A 20,729-nucleotide genomic window follows, 5' to 3' on the forward strand; every position below is an offset into this window, starting at 1 on the left:
CACACCCAGGAGTACTTCAGGATCCTCAGTCCTGAAAGACTCTGCTAGCAATTCAGGGAGGGTTGTTACCGCCTCTGGTTGAGAAAACCTGCAAATCCTCAAAAGAGTGACTGAAGCAAAGGGGCTGAGCACATCCAAATTGCCCACAACTAAGCTGGGAGCTGGAGTCCAGCTGTCCCAGAAAACACACCTGCAGTGTCTGCTGGGCAACAGTGTGTGGAGACCAGGAAACATTTTTTTTTACTTACATTTCCTGGACAATTTTATTTTAAAAAATATTTCCACAGGAGGAAGAGTTGGGAATTTAATCCATTAAAAAAGCTCTTCTTGTAGCTCAACCAGGAACAAAATAATTCATATCTACCCTTCATTAGCAAAAGCCAATAAGACATCTTATGACCTTCATTTGACCTAGATGGATGGCTGCACATTCTCCTCCCAGTCAGATCAAGACTGTGCTGATCCTGGGGAGCTATAAAATACCATAAAATCCTGATCAAATAAAATATTATCCGCCCATCAGATAGAAAAGAGATCCTTTCATACCTTGTCTCACGATCTTTTTCACTAGCTGTCGTTCAGCTGGTATAATCCCTTGTGAGCCTCATGCAGATACAATAAGCTAATGAGAATGCTTTTCGTAAGGTTTACTGATGTCTGAAGGTTACAGTAACATCCTTCTGAGTTACTGATTTTAAATAGTTCATAAATGCCATGAGTAGATGCCAGTCAACACTTTGAGCAATCAAAGTGAGATATGGATTTTAATGTCTCTGATAAATCAAACATGGTGGTCACCAAGCATTGGTGACTTGTCCTGTACTAGTCAACTTTTAATTTCAAGGAGTCTGGGATTTTATCAATTCCTGTCAGAGCCAGGCATGGCATGACTCAATGCTATACACCAGTCTCTCTGGCAAGGAGAAATACATCTCTTTGCTCCAGCTAGAAATGTATGTTTAAACAGTTTGAAGAACAGCAAGAAGTATAAAGCACCATTTAAAATGAAACAAGAGAGAGCAAAAGGAAAGTTGGGCAACATAGCTACAGCAACAAACTTTCAGACCTGTTCCATCCAAAAAACACTTTGCCCGGAGGGTGAATAACAGTAAGCCACCTGAAAATAAAAGTCTAATGAAAATAAATTTATAAAAATAAGGAGATTCTGGGCAACTCCTGCTTTCAATTATTCTGTTTATTTATTACAATAAGAAGAACAATATAAAAAGTTTAACAGAAACATAATCTCAAGAGAAAAGAAGTACTTGGTTTTGTGGAAAAGTTAATGCCGCCCACTCCAGGGAGCTCTGGGTACCAAGATGGAGAGGGCTGCTAGATGCAGTTCAGTGTGTCTGTGGCCTCAGCACCTGGGTACTTCACTGGGCTCTGAGCCTGCCCCATCACCTTGCCCTCCAAGTAACACACTCCGGAAACAGGAAGCATGGGAACACAGTCTGGCTTCAAAAACCTCATTTCTGAGTGACTTCCCTGAGCAGCAAAGGCTAGAGTTGCCAGCAGTGAAACCATTAGTTGGATGATGACTTTGGGAACAATTAGATTGTTGTTCAAATTTTGGGCAACTAGAGCACGTGGAAGTCATCAGTGTTGACCCACTGTAGCCACTGATGCAAGACCCACAGGCTGTCTTTCACTCTTTGCCACTTAATTTTGCTGCTTTAGCAATCTGCCATCTAGACAACTTCCTACCACACCTGTAGGTAAAATGGACCTCTAACAGCACCACCGCAGGCAATCGCATTAAATCGCATACTGAAATTCTGAGACATCAACTTTTTGATCTAGAGAGGTTCATAAATGCCAAATTGCAGTACAACACTGGGTTTTTGGGTTTTGGTTTTTTTTTAGTTTGGGAAAGGATACAATTATGTTTTACATTCAGCTCTGGAAGGATCCAGTTGACAGCACTGAGGGTCATTTATTTGTGAACATTTATACAGCTAACAGGACTGGAGTTGTTAAAGTTCCCTTGTAAGCACAATTAGTTATCAAAATAGAAATACAAACAGAAACAGCTTATTGTTTCCATCCACTTGCTAATTCATAGCATAGGACACAAGTGCTTTGGCATTTGGCACAATTTGAAGAAGTAAAAATTTCTAGTTCTGGATGTGGAAATGACAGCTGGGAGCACACAGGAACTTTCTCAAATGGATGTGCCACCAATAGAGAAATTGATTTTCCCTCCACAACTGATACCTTGTTGGGAGGCTCCGGTTAGCTTTCTTTTCTGTCCACATACTCCTGTCTCCACATGACAGCTTTAGCCTAAACTTCCAGCCCTCCTGTTGTGCCACACATGACATCCCACCGTCAATGATTAGCCTTTGCATGAAAGAGATGAAAGCAGGCATGTACTGGGAGACAAGGATAGCTTTGACCCTTTAAAGGAACCCTTTAAAGACGGAAGCATTTTTGTTTTTCAAAACCAAAGTCACTGACCTGTAAATGTTCATCAGGCATGAAGTGTGCTGTACATCTCTGCCTGTGCTGCCACTGCCCAGCAAAGCCTGACACAGGCATTGTCCGGGGCCGAGGCTAGAGCAGGCGCCACTTGGCTTGGATCAAAGGTAGAAGCCAAGGTTGTGTGCCCCCTGCCCGTGCCTCCAGCACTCCAAAACAGCCCTTACTTGGGGCAGGAGCAGAGGGTGCCCAGGTCACTGCCCTCGGCTGGCAGAACCTGCAGGCAGGGAGCCAGGGGCAGAGGCTTGGTACGTCAGGCTGCCATCACCAGGCTTTGTTAGCCGCCACAGGAAACCCCTCCGGTGGCTCCCCAGGATCTCAGATCCTCCCAGGAACAACAAGCAGCTGCTGCTGCCAGCACTGCCCACAGTGGAGGTGCTGGGGCCTCCCAGGTTTGCTGTGGGAGTGACACCGGGTACCCATTCATTTCCTTCTCCAAAAAACTGACCTACTGGTATACAGTCAGGACATCTCTTTCTTACCCTATGATCTATCTTGCATGAGAAAATAAATTGCGGTTCAAGTTATAAGTGTATTATGGCTATGTTTATAAACACTTTTTAATACAGGAACAGTATTTTGTTTAAACAGGCAAACTTATTTATTAAGACAGGCTACACAGAAAGTACATTCAAGGCATTGTTGCCATTTGGACTGCCTACATCTGTCTCATTTTCTTGACAGTTGGCTGGCATATTCCGTTCTTGAAAATCTGGACATCCTTCTTATTTTCACTGCAAGTAGAACAAAAATATTTTAGAAGAGAAGCACTAGACTTGGATTTAACAGAGGCATTTCATAAAGAGGACTCGCTCATGTCTTTCTATGTGTTCAGTTACATGCAGCGATGCATTTAATTGCACCACTTATGGCAAACACTACTGCAAAGTAACTGTGATGCAAAGATTTATGAATCATACACACAGAGCAAGTAACTTACCAGAGACAGCCTCACTTCAGGCTTTGTTACTTGTAAAAACCTGATAAAGCCATCTGCAAATCTGAGAAGTATCAAACCACGTGGCAAATCCCGCCATGAGGACTGTGTCCATTACAAAGCACTTAGGCAAGTCAAATGTCACAGTCTCTGAAGTGGGAACCAGTTCTACTGCTTACAAAATTTCCCCCTTTCACTTGGGAATTCAGTGGGAACAGTATGCACCCTGATGCATCTCTGCATCCCAGGCTTCACCAAAATTTGAGGGTGTGGTTCTCTGAATGCTGGAATTTTCTTTAAGGAAATTTTAGCCAAGTCTCCCTTAGTTTGGGAACATCAGATTTTTTTCTTTAAGTCCCATACATGGTACTTTGGGGTGCTCCAGTTACAAATCTCAGTTTACCAAGCAAGTACAGATACAAAAAGAAAGTGATAGAATCCAAACTGCCCTAGATCTTCAGTTTGCTTCTCTATCTTAATAGAATCAAGCTGATTTACTCCTCATGAAATTCAAGAGGCTTGCAATTACCCAAAAGCAGGGACAATCTGTACTAATAGTGGTATCAAGGATCTTTTAACCAGAAGGTAGTGGAGCAGATTAGAAATATGAAAGGAAAAATCAAGCTCAGGGGATGTGAAACAGATGTAAAGATGTAAGGAAAAGTTCTGGCAGAAGGACAGCCCTTACACTAAACCCTGCAGCGGCAGCTTAAGCTGCTGCATCTGTTTCCAAAGATGTGCCTGTAGTGCTGCCAGACTAGGTTTAAACTAAGATCAGCTGTTGTCACTGCTACTGGACACAAAGTGGGGAAGAGATGGGAATTGCATTCTAGCACCCATTTTAAAATGGGTTAGATCTAAGCTTTAAAAATAATAAAAAAAAGGTAGGGATGAAGATCAGCTTTGGTCTTACAGTTAACATGGTGCATTGCAGAACCAGGATGGGCAAGGTTGTGCTGCAGCTTTGCTCCAAGTGTTTTATCCTTGTTGTGTTCATGCCAAGTCAAACACTATAGAACAACAACTCCAGACTGAACTAGAAAGCTACTGAGTATGGCAGCTACTGAATTATTAAAGGAAAAAAAATCAGGATAGTATTTGATCACCTTGTGCTCCTTCAGATCAAAATGCATGTTTCTGAGCATGTAAGATACTAGCAAAAAGATGGTTAAGACAAAAATCTACCTTGTGTGTGTAACTGGATTAAAGCCCACGTTTCACAGAAAACATGTACATTATGTCTCATACTAATAAGATGTAAGGCCCATCATGGATTACTTAAGGAATTGAGTGAAAATAAACAGATTTGCCTGGAGAACCCTTTGTGCTATGTGCAGTGCTGTATCAGGAATCTGCCATGCACCCATCTGGAATGGAGGGATCATGCCTAAAGATCAAAACGTCCTAGAAATGTAAGGTTGGATCTCAAAGCCCATCATTCTGCTCTGAGAAAGGATCAAATACACTGAGATGCTCTCCTGTCTATATTTCCACAACAATGATTTGCACTCTCTATGTGTGATACTTAGCACTTCTCTTTGACTTCTATTGTACTGATTTCAGTCCATTTCTCCAGATCCCTGGGAATTTTGATACTGTCCTGCACAGATCATTGTATCTCTTGCTATTTTGCAAATTTTTATTGTCTTGTTTTGGATATCCAATTCATTACAAAAATACTGAATTATGTACCACACCTAAAGGAAATACCACTTTATAGCTCTTTCCAGTTTGACTGTAAAACGCTGATCACTGCTTTTAAACCACAGCATTTCAAAGTGCTGTGACTTCATTCTTTAACAATTTCAGCTAAATAACTATTTGTCTTCTTATGTGAACATCAAGGGGAGCTATGTAAAATACTTTACTCATGTCATGGAGCCACACTTTTGTTGCTTCCTACTCTGCTAAAAAAGTTCCTACTCTTGCCAAAAAAAACTAAATCTCACAGATTTGGTTGGATTATTTCTGACAAATCTGTATCGGCTTTGCTTAATCTGTTTTTTACCTCTGGCTGTCTACAAGTCAGTCTCTTAGTAACTCACTCCAACATCGTCCTAGGCAGCAAAGATGGGTAGGCTTCTAATAGGTAAACATGCCAGCACCTCTTTTTGCCCCTTTTCACAGATTATACTGTGTGTGCAATCTGTGCAACACACAAAACCCACATTGATTCCCTGGGTTTTTTTTCCAGATTGTAGGCTTAGCAATTCTCTTTGCAATTTGTCATTTGCTTGGATAGTTTGTGATGTATTCTCGTGAAAATGCTACCAAACTCTGCAGATCTGCATACCTTTAAACGTACTTTGACACTTTCTTCAAAATATTATTTCTTTATGTGTTCTTTGATACCTTTGATACTTTCCTTATTCTGGCCTATGTTTCCTCTGTCTTGGCAATTTGAATTTTGTAAATTATCTAGTCTCAATTAATCTTTCCCTCAGCCCAATGTCAGGAATATATTTCAGACTTCCCTTTCTTGAGATCTGTCTATTTGTAATTTTGTAAATGCCTGTCACTGCTGTTGTGCTACTTCCACTTCCTCCCTCTGCTGGAAACAGAAATCCTGTTATTTCATTTATATAAATTCCTTTCACCATCCAATTCAATTCATTAGCAGTTCCTCTCAGTTTGTACTGGGAGGATGCTCTATAGATGTTTCCAGTCCATCGTAATGGGGGGTAACAATGCTCATTAAGTACTGCTTTTGTATGTTTTCAATTTGTTTTAAAAAATGATTAAATTATTAAAGAATAAAATACGCTCTCTCAAATATTAGGAGATCCTTTTCTTGATTTTTAAACAATCTGAATGGCTAAGTAGTATTTTCTCCTAACATCTGGCATTCTTACTGTTCTCTGTGAAAGGAAATATAGGAGACTGGATCTTGAATGTAAACATTATGGAATAAAATCTGCATTTTGGGTGAGATCTTTCATGTTTTCTGATGGGGAGTGTGGAAGAGTCCAGCATTTTATTTAATGGCAACATGGTACTGCATGAACATGACAGGCAACACTCCTCTGAGATGCTTCTCCTTAAGAACTACAAAAGCAAATATTCAATACTCCCAGCTAACTGAAACCAACCTAAGCCGTTTACAGGTACCATGATAAAAGCTGTTGCAAGGGATTGACTGTTGAGAAGACACTGGTAAAACTGCAGTTTAACAGAGTGTGAACGATGCAAAGCCAATAACCTATCAGTTAATTGGGATGTGTGGGTGAATATTTTGCTTGCATATAGGGAAGGGAAAGTTAGGATGTCAGTTAAGTGACTACCTGTTTGAAAGGCAGAGCATACACTCGTTTGAGTAGGTCTCTCCATCGGTCCCACAAACTGGACGGTACTGCCTTGTACATCCAGACACATTATACTTGTGGCAGGCAGGCTGGGGAAGATAGGTACATAAGAAGTCTAAGATAATCTGTTTGAAACAGGCCTCTTGGGCCCTTTCAGATCAGCAGCTTCTGATCTGAGAACTTCTGAAGAATACTGGCACACTTATGCACAGAAAGGAGCGCTCAACAGGAGTTGGCACGGCGTTATCAAGTGCCACATTATCTTTCACGTTCTTATGGGAATTTATCACTTGCGGCTTGGCTTCTACTGCCTAGCATGGCTTCAGCTGTGGTGTCAGGACATAAGCGTGCTAGAAAACACAGCTCCTTCTGACATCTTAACGTCAGAGGGATGGACGGACGGCGAGTCCTTGCAAAGGGCAACCACAGATTGAGCTGGTAAGAGGTGGGAATCGCCAAGGCACGTGTGCTACTGCCCCCAGCAGGCGGGGGGTGGGAACAGCCCCGGGTCTCTCAGCTGTTGGGCATCTCCTGGGGCTGAGCAGGGGTCCCCGAGGGGCGGCCTGGCTCTGGAGGTTTCACCTGCCGTTACCCTCCTCCTCGGGAGGAGCCAGGCCACCCCTCCGGGACCCCTGCTCTGCCCCGCAGCTCTGGAGCCAGGGCCAGACGCTCCTGCCTGGCGCCAGGCCCGGGGCCCTGGGGAAGGGGCCGCCCTGCGCCCGGAGGCCGGGTGGGATCGTCCTTCTCGGGGCCGGCGGGGCGGGCTGCACTCACCGGGAAGCTGGCAACGGCGTCGGAGTAGGAGAGGAGCCCTGTAGAGAACAACTGGCGTTAACGGCGCACGGTCCCGCTTGGATTCCCCCCGCCCCACCCCCCCCGCTTCGCTCCCGGGACCAGCCGGTGTCCGTTACCGGTCCCGGCACCCCCCGACCAGCCGGTGTCCGGCACCGTCCTGTGCCGGTTCCCCACCCTGCCGCCGGATGGCTCATGCCCGTCACCGGCCTAGATTCCGCGCCCGCGCCCCCTAAGCCGGCCAGTGCCCGGTACCGCTTCAGATTTCCTCTTCCTTGCGGATGGGACCGGACGGAGCACGGTACCGACCCGCTTCCCCAGGACCGGCTCGGTCCCCCCGCCTCCCCCAGACCTCCACTGCCCCGGCGCCGTGCGCCCGATACCGGCGAGAACGGCGGGGAGCAGCACCAGGACCGGTGTCGGCACCGCCATGTTCGCCAACGGAGTAACGGCCACAGGCGGGCGCGAGGCGAGGAGAGCGCGGGGGCGCAACGGCCGCGGCGGAGCGCGAGGGGCGCAGCGGGCGGGAGCGCGGGGCGCTGGGGCTGGCGAGCGAGTCCGGGCCGGCCCCGAGCTGTAGGTCCCCGTGGGGTCGCTCATCGCCCCCCCCCACCCCCCCCGCCGCCATTTCCACGGGGAACCCCCAGCATTTCCAGTGGCTGGCAACTGCTGATGCAGAAGCCTTCCCGGCACCACGCTCACAGGATGAAAAGCTTTAAACTCAGGGCCGTGTGGGGCAGCAGCCGAGTGAATGGTGGGTGCCCGGCTGAAATTTCAGCCTTCCCCGGGCCTCCCTCTTTGACTTCGTCTCGACAGAGTTGCCCTTTGATTGCAGAGTGTCTTGGGCAAGAGTAGGAGGATGGAAAACAGGCATGCAGTGCCGTGTGGCTCTTAAGGTCGTTGCCCCCGTCTCGTCATAAAGTGACATGAGGGGGCTTGTGCTGAGCTGTGCGTGCGTTCCTGCCATGAGGAAGAGAAAACCGATGCAGCCCCAGCAGTAAAGCCAACCTGCCTGCATTTGCAGTCGTGGGAATGCAGGCCAGCGGCGGCTGGAAAAGCTTGTCACAGTGTCCTGCCTGGGCGTCTGGGCAGCACGGCTCTCCAAAGAGTATCTCATCTGTTAGCCGCTGATGAGAGTGGTTGGCTTTGCAGAGCCCGGGGGCTAGCTTTACGCAGAGTCTGGCTCTGGAATTGTTTTTATGCAGTTTCCTAAAATCTAGGGTATGGGCTCCTTGTAAAACGTCCTACACTTGTGTATATGAGAGGAATTTAGACCTGTCAAGGATTTTGATACGTCCAATATGAGTACATACGCAGGCATCACACACATCCTTGTCTCTGTGTCAGCCTCCGGGTCCTTCCAAGCACAGCTTTTCTTCATCTTGAGTCACATTTGGGATGTGTATGCAGCAATGATCTATCCTGTCTCTTAAGTATCCGCACACTCCATGTTCTTTGAGTAAAAGCATATCCAGAGCCATCCTATTCTGTAAAGTCATTTTGGAAGTGGTCTGTAATTGTAGATTTAGATCTCTAAATCCTTTTCTTGTCACATTAGCCAATTTCTCCACCTGCCCTGTTAGTTGGTATAACCATTCTCGATTTCTATATACGGCCAAAGGGGTTAACAAGGATTCTAGGGCCCAACCAATTCTGACTCCAGTACTGGGTTCATTCCATTCATCATCACCTTCTTCCGATCTTTTTACTCGTTTTATCCTCAAATTTTCTAAGGGTCCTTTAAAAGGAGCCTTTTTCCAAAGCGGGCATAATGTTGGCATTCTTAAAGTAATTTGCTTTACCTTTCCATCCATAGGTAAATGAGTCGTCCAGGTTCCATCACTCATTGCCCAAACTAAGTGTCCTGGGCTTCGAATGGTAGCTCTCCTGCAACTAAAGAACGTTCCCCTTTTTGGTTTAAATGTTTCTGTCAATTGGAGGTCATTTCTAAGTCCTCTACACAGACAACCATATTTCAGGGCTGCGGCTAAAGGGGGAATCTCCTGAATTGCTACGTCTTTAGTACTACAATCGTATATTTTCTCACATTTCCACCAGGACACTTGACTTTCCTTTTCTCGTCACGTGGTCCCTTTGTCATTTACTAGTGGCCCGGTTGTAAAGATTGAGCCATCCCAAGTAAAACACCAAGAAGTTTTGGCCATATATTGGAATCGAGATAGTATGGACATTGTCCATATTGAGTCCCAACTAATTGTTTCTTTTGCATCACATTTCCATTCCTTAATCGATCGAGTTATATTTCTTGCCATCAAACTGTCATTAATAGGAGGAGGATTCATTAATTTCTCACAATCTGCCCCATGTTCCAAATTAGTCAGATTCATCGTTAGAATTCCCCATGGGATGGACTCACCGACTGCTCTAGGTATGGGTAAACATGCGGTAATTTGTGTTAGATTCTGTAAATTGGCAAATCCCTTGATCAATCCTACCATCAAATTTTCCTCTTGGGATTTCTTTGGAAGGTATATCACCTGTTCGTCACCTGTCCCTTTTATCAATTCAGTTTGTGACTCAGTTACAACTTTTGACCAAACTCCCACCAACATTACTCCCCAGATTAGAATCCATTTTCCCAGAGTTTCAGGATAATACTTATGATTAGACATGTCTCAGAGTTAGTTTCAAAGTTTTAGGATCCCTGTTTACAACTTGCCAAGGTGTTGGAGCCCTCTTTACTCGGGTATAATGAATCCGTGCATCAGATTCGGCGATCTTAACTGCAGTGAAAGTAGTCAAAAGTACTTGAAAGGGTCCTTTCCAACGTTCCTGGAGAGGTTCAGAAGTCCACGTCTTCACATAGACATAATCGCCTGGTTGGAAATCATGCACTGGATTCTCCAAAGACAGAGGTCTGTTCCAGAGAACCGCACTCCAAAGTGCGGTTAATCTTTTCCCTAAAGAAAGCAGATAAGTATAGACATCTTGTTTCCCTTTCAAATGCATATTCAAATTTGGCTCTGGAGATTCATAAGGTTTCCCATACAATAGCTCATAGGGACTAACTGATGTTCCACTTTTTGGTTGAACCCGAATTCGTAAAAGAGCCAATGGGAGCGCTTCGGGCCATTTCAAATTGGTTTCTTGACATATTTTACTAATTTGCCTTTTCATTGTTTGATTCATCCGCTCCACTTTTCCACTAGAGTGTGGTCTCCATGGTGTATGCAAATCCCAGGTAATTCCCAGAATTTTGCTAACACCTTGGACCACCTCTGCAAGAAAATGGGGACCTCTGTCAGAGGAGATTCCAATTGGTACTCCAAATCTCGGGATAATCTCTTGCAGCAACCATTTAATGACTTCTTTTGCCTGATTGGTGCAACAAGGAAAGGCTTCTGGCCATCCTGTAAAAGTATCAACCCCTACCAGAATGTACCGATACCCATTTTGTCGAGGCAATTCTGAAAAATCTATTTGCCAATAGTCTCCTGGCTCTGTTCCTGATTTTAATTTTCCCATTCGAACCTTTTTCTTTACTACTGGATTGTTTTGCAAGCATATCTCACATTTTGCAGTTGTCATCTTAGCCATCTCTAGCATCTTTAATGACAGTACTTGTCTCCTTAATAAAGGCACTAATGCCTCTGCTCCCCAGTGACATTCCTTATGTTTTGTCTGTATTATCTCCCTCATCAACAATGGCGGAATTATTACTTGGCCTGTTGCAGTAACCCACCGCCCTGCTAGATTTTTCTTAGCATTTAATAATTTTCCTAATTTCTCATCTTCTTCTGAATATTTAGGCCTTTCTTTTGGTAGTGTAACGGTTTTAGTAGGAATCACCGCCAATTGCCAGGCATTTCTTTTGGCTATATTTTTAGCTGTCCTGTCTGCTAGCCTGTTCCCTACAGCTTCTTTCGCACTTCCTGATTGATGTGCTTTACAGTGCATGATTGCTACTGCAGTCGGTTTTTGGACTGCTTGCAGCAGATGCAAGATTTCCTCTTTATATTTTAAATCTGATCCTTGCGAGGATAATAATCCTCTCTCTTTCCACAAAATTCCATGGACATGTACCACACCAAATGCGTACTTTGAATCAGTCCAGATGTTCACTCTCTTCCCTTTGCTTAATTCCAAGGCTTTGGTTAAAGCTACCAGTTCTGCTTTCTGAGCTGAGGTGGTGTTGGGTAAAGCATTTGCTTCTATAACAGATTTCTCAGTTGTTACCGCATATCCTGCGTAGCGAGTTCCGTTTTCGACAAAACTGCTACCGTCAGTGTACAATTCCCAGTCCGGATCGTCCAAAGGTACATCCTTCAGATCCTCCCTACTGGAATACACATATTCAATGGTAGCCAGGCAGTCGTGTTCCAGTTGTCCTTCTTCCTGTACTGAACTCAAAAAGACTGCAGGATTAATCAGGTTAGTGGTTTTCAATATTACATCATCCTGTTCCATCAAAACCACTTGATATTTTATCATTCTGCTCGGGGATAACCAATGACCCCCCTTTTGCTCCAACACTGATATCACCACGTGTGGTACATATACCACCATCGTTCTTCCCAAAGTCAATTTTCGAGCCTCCTGTATTAGCATCACAGTAGCTGCAACCGCTCTCAGACAAGCAGGCCAGCCTTTACTTACAAAGTCCAGTTGTTTGGAAAAATATCCCACTGGTCGTTTCCAACTTCCCACCTTCTGAGTCAGCACTCCCAAGGCGATATGTTGTCTTTCGTATACAAACAGCTGGAAGTCTTTGGTCAAATCCGGAAGTCCCAAGGCTGGTGCTGCCATCAAAGCTTGTTTTAAGCTTCGAAAGGCTCTTCGCTGGTCTGGACCCCATTCGAATGGTGGACCTTTAAGAGCTTCATATAATGGCTTAACCAGCAAACCATAGTTCATTATCCACAGCCGACACCACCCAGCCGTTCCCAAAAATGTTCTCAACTCGTGGGTATTCTTTGGCTCCGGAATACTGCAAATTGCTTCTTTGCGATCTGTCCCCAGTTGTCTTTGCCCTTGTGAAATTTCAAAACCCAGATATATTACAGTTTGTTTTGCTATCTGAGCTTTAGTCCTGGAAACTTTGTATCCGCTTAGCCCCAGAAAGTTTAAAAGGTCAACAGTTACCTTTATGCACGCTGGTCTTTCTTCTGTCACTATCAGTATGTCGTCTACATACCGTAGAAGTAGATGAGCAGGTTTAGGGCCATCCTGTTTCCACATCTCCAGTTCTTTCGCCAATTGGCTTCCAAAAATTGTTGGACTGTTCTTGAATCCTTGTGGTAATCTGGTCCATGTCAATTGTGTTCTTCGTCCTGTGTGGGGATTCTCCCACTCGAAAGCAAACAACTTTCGACTTTCTTCTTCCAAAGGTATGCAAAAGAAAGCGTCTTTTAAATCAAGCACTGTAAACCATTGATAATTCTCTCCTAAAGCTGTTAGGAGTGTGTATGGGTTGGCTACCACAGGGTGTATATCTTTCACTATCTGATTTATTGCCCTCAAGTCCTGCACTAATCTGTATTCCCCAGATGGCTTTTTCACAGGTAAAATTGGGGTATTCTATTCAGATTCACATTCCTCCAAAATCCCATATTTCAAGAATTTATCAATTAATTTCTTTATCCCCAGTTTACCCTCAGTTTTAATTGGGTACTGCTTCAATCTTACTGGCTTCACATTCTCTTTTAAGTCCACTTTTACAGGTTGTGCTGCTTTAGACTTTCCAGGTACCTCTGTGTTCCAAACTACAGGCATTACAGCATCATCAACGTCTTTCGGAATTTCCTGAATTTGAACCTTTTCTTGAATCATTAATATTTCTCCTGCCTTTGACTCTGGTATCTTTAAAAAAATTTCTCCCCCTTCAAAAACTATTTGTGCATTTAATTCAGATAGCAAATCCCGACCCAGCAAGGGTATTGGGCATTCTGGCACATACAAAAATTCATGTGTAATTGCCAAACTTCAAACTAAGGGGTTGAAGGAATGGTCTATTTTCTTCTTTCCCTGTCGCTCCAACTATGGTTGCGGTTTTATTCCCTAGTTTCCCTTTACAAGTATTCAAAACAGAATACACAGCTCCAGTATCCACTAAGAATTCAACTTTACCATTTCCCAGCTTAATTACAACCAGAGGTTCAGCTGGGTTCCCCTCCGGTCCCCTTCAGTCATCTAAAACCATCATGTTCATAAGCCCTTGCTGATTTGCTTGCAGCTTTGGACATTCCCTTTTCCAGTGTCCCTTCTCTTTACAGTATGCACACTGATTTATTCCTAGAGGTGCATTAGATTCTCGTGTACCAGAGTTTCTAAAATTTCCTTTTCCCCGAACTCGTCCCCTCCCTGCTGCTGCGTTCCCTGTTAAAACAGCAATAAGCCTATAGTCTCTCACCCTTTTCCTCTGTTCTTCCTCTCTCTCCCTATTATTATAAACTTTCCACGCTGTTTCTAACATTTTAACCAAACTTCTCGAGTCCTCTCCCTCCAATTTTTGGAGCTTTCGTCTTATGTCAGGTTGTGACTGTGCCATAAAAATTAAAGCTAATTGTTGTTCTTCTGCCTCTGTTTCCAATTTTAAATCAGTATATTTTCTAGAGGCTTCTTTCAATCTTTCCATGAATGCAGAAGGCGACTCAGTTTTGTCTTGTTTTATTTCATATAATTTAGGCCAATTCAGGGCTTTTGGCATTGCATGTTTTACTCCATACAGTACCCATTTTTGGTAACGAGTTAGCCTTTCCCGATATACCGGGTCATTCGGATCCCACTGGGGGTCTGCCGAAGGAAAATTCTGTTCCAGTGTTCCTGAGAACGCTCCACCCACACCTGTCGCCTCTGCTTGTGCTTTTCCAACCTTTAAAACCATCTGCTTCTCCGTGCTATCCAACAAATTATCTAGTATCACTTGTAAATAATTCCAATCAGGATCCTGAGTTCTAACAATTGTTTCAACCACTCTCCCTACCTTTTCTGGGTGCTCTCTATAAACCCCTGCTGCCTGTTTCCATGCCATGAGATCTGTGATAGAAAATGGTGTTTTAACGTATACCGGTCCATTTACTCCCACTCCTTGCCTTAAGGGAGCCAGCATCTGGGTTTGCTGACAAGTTCGTCTAGACACCGGAGTATGAACTACTACCTCTGATATTTCATCAGTTTCCTCCCTTGTACTGTCCGGTTCTATTCGCCCTGACTCACTCCTTCCTTGTGAGGAGAGAGACTCCGCTCCCCCCCTTCCCGGTGGGGCTACATCTAAGTCTAATTCCATTTCATCCTCTTTTGGCACCGTACACCTAATGCACCTCTTCCCAATATCACAAGCTGAGCAACAACTCTTAGTTCTCTTAGTTTTCTGATTTTCTGAAGTTAATGCCATCACCAAATTATCTCGACTTATCAACTTACACTCATTCTGCCAATCTGTCCTTTGTCTCAAGTAAAAGAACAAATCCACATATGGCACCTCACTCCATTTACCCTCTCTTCTACAGAACAGCATTAACTGTAAAATAGTATTATAGCTCAAAGTCCCATTAACCGGCCACTTCTCCTGATCTTCTAGGACATATAAAGGCCACCAATGATTGCAATATTCAATCCTTTTACTCCTGCGTAAATCATCATGCAGCTCACTCCAATGTGCCAACAAACATCCTAACGGTGATGTTTTCGGTATCTTTTCATTAAGACTTCCCGTACTATTACTCTTACTCTTAAACAACTTAAACAAGGACATTATAACAAGTAATAAGTATAACGAATATAGCGAATATAGCAAATATAGCGAGGATAGCAAAGATAGCAAGTATAGCAAGTACAGCGAGTATAGCAAGTATACACGTGTATATATACCAGAGTACCAGGTGTTTCCAAAAACCAAATGCCGTATTCCATATATCAGTTACCGTGTTCCGAGACCAAATATGTATCAAATGCCAGATACCAAATAATGCAAATGACAATTGTCCCCAGATACACAAATGTCCAACCCAGCAATAGCTTTCGCTTATGACTTACGGGCAGACGCCTAGGCTCCCAAACCAAACGGGTACCCTCTGAGCCCCAACCCTGCGAAGCTTTCGCTGCGTCTTATGGGCAGGCTATCCAAATTCCAAATAAAAGAAGTGCCTTACCCTAATCCCAGGGGTGTTGCTTCGAGCCCTTCGGTCCGGGGATCGGAGGTTCTCCCCGAGAATCCCTCAGTGCGCGCTGGAGGTCCCGCGATCCCTCGGATCCGTCGAGGTTCAGAAGCGGTGTCCCACCTGGGTCGCCAAAACTGTTACCGAAATCCGGAACAAAACTCCTTAACAGCAATGAGAAGTTCAGAAGCAGGCACTTCTTTATTGCAGCGCTGGGCGCACGGGGGATCGCTCCACCTAGCGTGCGCACCCATTTGATCAACAGCACGGGTTAAATACACATTAATTATACATATTCATTAAATTCCAAGAAATAACAGGCATAAACATAAATTTTCTGAGAAACCATTACATCATTTCCCCACCCACTGGCGCATGCCCAGTCTTTTGAGTCGAGGGTCTTTTGGTGGTCTCGGTGGTCGTCAAAACGCCCCCTCCTCAAATTCGCTGGTCAGACTCCTCCTTGAAATCTCCATATATGGTCTTGAGAACAGGTCGCGGTGCTCCTTGGTTTTCCTGGCTCCAGAGTGATGGCTCAGGGCTCATTTCTGCAGGTGGGGTTTGGGGGTGTTTGGGACTTACCGTTGTATTAAAGATACGCTAGGCTAGCTTCTAACAAATGTCTATTATAAGATCTCTAGGGTCCCACTCCCTATGCGGCTACAGTTCTACAATTAATAAAAATTATCTCATTAATCTCCCTTATTTCTATTGTCTCGATTCCCAGATCGAGATGGAAAGGGTAGGGGATTTCTAGCAGCAAATTGGTGTCAGTGGCAGTTTCCTTCTTTTAAAGTTATAATTTGTAATTACTGTAGATTCTTAACACTTCTATATTCTATGATTCATTTTTACTCCTAATATCTGCAACAAGATCAGCCTGGCTGCTTTTTCCTCAGTTGCACGACTGCCAGCTCATGGTGCTGCCCTCCTCCCACTCCTGCAGGTTCCAGCTGACAAGCCCCTCCAAGATGAACATCTGCACTGAGGTGACCTTTGCAGTGCAGCAAGGCAGCTCAGTGTCCTACCTGAGCCTGGAGTAGGCAGAGGCCGCCTTCACCAGCAGCACAGCGCGGCCGGAGAGCTGCGCTGCTGTCGAGGTGCAGCTTTTCAGACCGAGGGCGAGGCCACCCAGCAGGACAATTTGCACGTCCCAGGTCTGCAGCTCTGCGCCCACGTGCTGGTGGCCCCAGGCTTCTCCAGCCATGCCCGTGACCCTGAGGACCTGCTTTCCTCTCAGACGGACGGGGCCCGGGCGACAGTTTCGCACACTGGGCCAGGCTGATCGCAGAGACTGCCTGGGGAGTCTGCGCCGCAGATGTGGACAAACGAGGCGTGGAGATGACGCTGCTCGAGAGGAGCTGAGCGTGACGGGAGTCTGGGGAGTCTGCCCTGGTCCAGCTGAAGATGCCATTGCAGCTGAGAGTACTGTTAGCACGTATAAGGGGATGGGACCAGCCATCCCACTGGAAAGAACTGATGGGCCCTGTGGGCCCCTTATTTGATACATAGTAAATAACAATATAATTTTTATTGTAATGAAAATAAATGAATTTGTTTTAACTCTCTGTGAGTGTGCCTAGAAAGCCCTTGAAAGTTCTAGCCAAGCCCACGCAGTGGCTGCTGGGGTCTCCAGGTAACGAGCATGCCTAGGAGACCACCTTAACCAATGGGGGCTGACCTGACCGTATCGGACCACAAGCCCTGGTTTCACTTGGGTTGTAACTGGCGTCTGCTGGGAGACCCCTTTGAGGCAGCGTTCCTTGGAGCAGCGGCTCTCAATTGGAGACTCTGCCCTTGGATCAGGATGCCATCCAAGGAAACCCTCCAGAATTCAGTGTCCTTACCTCACAGAGGAGTGGTTGCACGTTTTAAGTCATCGTTCTAAGCTTACATTTGGTTAGTTACCAAATCTAGACGCGTAAGTCTGTAGGGCCAGATGGGATCTACCCAATGATACTGAGGGGGCTGGCAGAAGTGTTCACCAAGCCACTTTCCATCACTTATCAGCAATCTTGGCTGAGGTCTTAAAGGGCTTTTCCAACCTAAATGATTCTATAATTCTATGATTCTTATTAGATAAACTTAATGATTGATGTGAGTTTCCATTCACAGTTATTTCACTACTGCTTTGTGCATTCTAGTTATATTTATGTCTCCTAATATATTGTGGGGCAACCATATCCATCAATTTACAGAACACCACCTATTCCGTTTAAAAAAAAAAAAAAAAAATCCCCAGAAAGTCTTGGAATCTCATGTTATTGCAAAGCTGGTGTTTTAGAAATTTGCAGTGAGAAACAAGCTACTTGGAGTTTCCCAATGCTTTCCAGAAGGTAAGAGTATGCCTGCAGATAGCTATTGCAGAGCAGCCCCAAAGCTTCCTAAGAGACTCACTCTTCACTGTGACAGATGCTCTTCAAACAGAGTGAAGAGAGAGGGTTCACTCCAGGTGTCCATTTACAGACATCTGCGGCTTGCTGGGTGTCCAGAGGGTACTGGCAGGTAAGAAAAAGAGTTTCCAGGAAACTCAGGCCCTTCTGGGCCAGCAGTTTGAGGCTGCTGCAATATGCCATAGAACCTACAGAGACACAGGACTATTCCTAGACAAGTTCAAGATCTCAGTCCCAGCCCTATTCTCTGCTCCAGAGAGCCTCACAGTCGCATTTTTCATCCCCTTGGCCTCTGTCACTGGGAAAAATTGAAACAGAATAGCTGAAGTAGGAACAGGTTTAGATCAACTCTAAATGCTTTTGCATCTAATGTGAGAAAGAGTAATTAAGAGCTGCTTAAAAGGTAAAATAAAACAAGTGTACCAGAATCTTATATAGTTTCTCACCAGCTGACAAAAAAAAGCACTTAAAACGTTAATTTTTCTGCAGTGTAAAGGTGAGATTGATTCACAGAAGAAGGTCACTTTTTCTCCTGAGGTCGTCTAGCTAAGAATGCTCTGTCCAGAAACCTGTGCTGCTTCTATGAATAGTGTTTGAAGCAACTGCTGCGTGACTAGCTAGACGGCCACAAAGCTAAGATGGAACTCAGTGCAATCCTATGCATGACAATGAATGCCACGGGTTCATCTATGAGATATCTGCCCACTGAATAATTTTTTCTTTTTACAAAACGATGTACTGCAGATTCCCTTCGAGCAAACACCCTTGGATTCAATGATTAGGAAAAAAGCAAGTTAACTTTGCCAAGTAGGTGAGGTTGACTGTGTACCAAAGACACTAATAGTACAGATGGAAAGAAACAGCTTGTTCTGGTTTTATTTAGTGAGGGGGGGCTAAGGTGGCAGCTTCTGGAACAAGCTGCTCTAGAAGTGGTTCCCCTGTGTTCAGTGGACTCGGCCGGGCTTAGGGCGGACCCGCTGCTGGCTGAGGCCGAGCCAACTGGTAGCGGAACTTTCCGTGATAATGCCTCTGTGCTAATGTATTTAAGAAGGGGAAACCAGAAAAAAACATAGGAGAGAAGATGTGAAGACACTGAGCAGGGGCAGAGAGGGAGAGAGCCATGCACGTGAACATAGAGACTTAACGAATCATATTTTAGCTAGGAGCGTGTGCATGATATAGTCAACCAATTAGTAGAGAGCTTGCGCATGATACGGAATTAGAAGGGCTATATTAACCGGGATGTATCAACAATAAATCGGCATTTGCTTGATCATATTGGTTGTCAGCAGTGTCCTGCCGGCTGTCTTGCCAGCTAACCTCCCCGCACACACCGGAGCCGCGCTCCGGGGAAAGCAGGGCATCACACGGATACCGTCAAGCCAAGCCTTCAATTTAATGCTGTGCAACACAGGGTTAAATACCCGTACACCCGCTACGCACGCGAACGCACCCGCCCCCTGCGCCCATGAATCTATCCGTGCCTGCCACGCACCTGCCCCTGCACCCGTGGACTTATCCGTGCCCACCACGTACGTGGACGCACCTGCCCCCTGCGCCCATGGACCTATCCGCGCCTAGCGCGCGAATCACTGCAGACTGCCCCTCCTGCATACATGCAGCCCTGCTAACGTTACCCCACAGGGTCCGTTACTTCCGCGTCAACAGGTGACGCCCGAACAGGGACCCTCGGATCGGTGTTGGACATCCCGATGGAACCGAAGAAGGAAAGAAGAAAAGAGGGGGCGGAAGCCGGTCGAAGGCGAGTGCTGCCCCGGCACTCGGGAAGTCGCTGTAGCGCAAAAAGGTACAAAAGGTACGGAGGGAATCTCGTCTTGGCCAGGCGAGCGGCCGGGGAGGAGATGGGGTCCACACTGACCAAAGAGGAGTCAGCAGTGGTTAAGCTCCTCCAGCATATGCTCTCTATGAGAGGACTGAGGTATGACTCGGCCGTCCTAGAAGCTTTGCTGCAGTGGGCAAAGAAAAGGGAATCAATCTCCACAGCTGATGATGCTTTTGAACTCCCGACATGGGAAAAGATAGGAAAAGAGCTGTGGGATGAAATAAGTAAAGGATCAAAGGAGGCGAGCAAACTCTCCACCGTGTGGAGGCTAATTAACGAAACACTGATAAGCATGAAAGCCAAGCATTCAGTCGCCACATCTGCTTTTACGGCCTTAACTCCAGCCGACGGGTCCACCTCCGCTACCAGCATGCTGTTCTCGGGTTTAACGAGCCCTGCTGCCGCCCCGGCTCGTGCTGAGGGTGGGGGGGGTTCGAGCCCCAGCAAGGACTCCAGGAAATGCAGCCACAGCCCCTATAACTATAGATATGTGGGCACCAGAGGGAAAAACTGCCAAAGGCTTTTCACCACCATCACATGCACCACCGCCAGGCACCCCGCCACGCTGCGCCAGTGCAGGCTCAGAGTCACGAGCCTTTTCGCCGGCACCAACAGCTCCGGTTTATCCCCCGTTACCACCTTCTTCCCTACCACCGCGGCGTGAGGAAGAGGGGGATGAACATTCATCCGGCTTGAAGGACGCACAGCTGCAAGAGACGCTAAAAAGGCTGGAAGCCCTAGAGGTTCGCCTAGAAGCGTCGCTGGGAAACTTGTCAACTCCTTTGCCTGTGCCACATCGAGACCTGCCAGCGTCCAACCTATTCGTTCCGAATGGAGCATCGGGTGAGATCAGTCTTTTTGCAC

The 20,729-nt window shown here is 45.7% G+C and overlaps 1 protein-coding gene across 1 annotated transcript; it reads right to left on the minus strand.

Annotated features, from left to right (window-relative positions):
* Positions 1–3,139: 3,139 nt before the first annotated feature.
* LOC147600922 (trypsin inhibitor ClTI-1-like) lies at positions 3,140–7,944 on the minus strand. The gene is made up of 4 exons (XM_086747655.1): positions 7,896–7,944; positions 7,495–7,532; positions 6,700–6,809; positions 3,140–3,215 (listed from the first exon to the last, which is right to left on the minus strand). Exons 1-4 carry the CDS (start codon positions 7,942–7,944, stop codon positions 3,140–3,142), a joined length of 273 nt encoding a protein of 90 aa, XP_086603781.1.
* Between the last annotated feature and the right edge of the window lie 12,785 nt (positions 7,945–20,729).

Source organism: Chlamydotis macqueenii, chromosome 4 (assembly GCF_036417535.1).
Source record: "Chlamydotis macqueenii isolate bChlMac1 chromosome 4, bChlMac1.mat, whole genome shotgun sequence".
NCBI lineage: Eukaryota > Metazoa > Chordata > Aves > Otidiformes > Otididae > Chlamydotis > Chlamydotis macqueenii.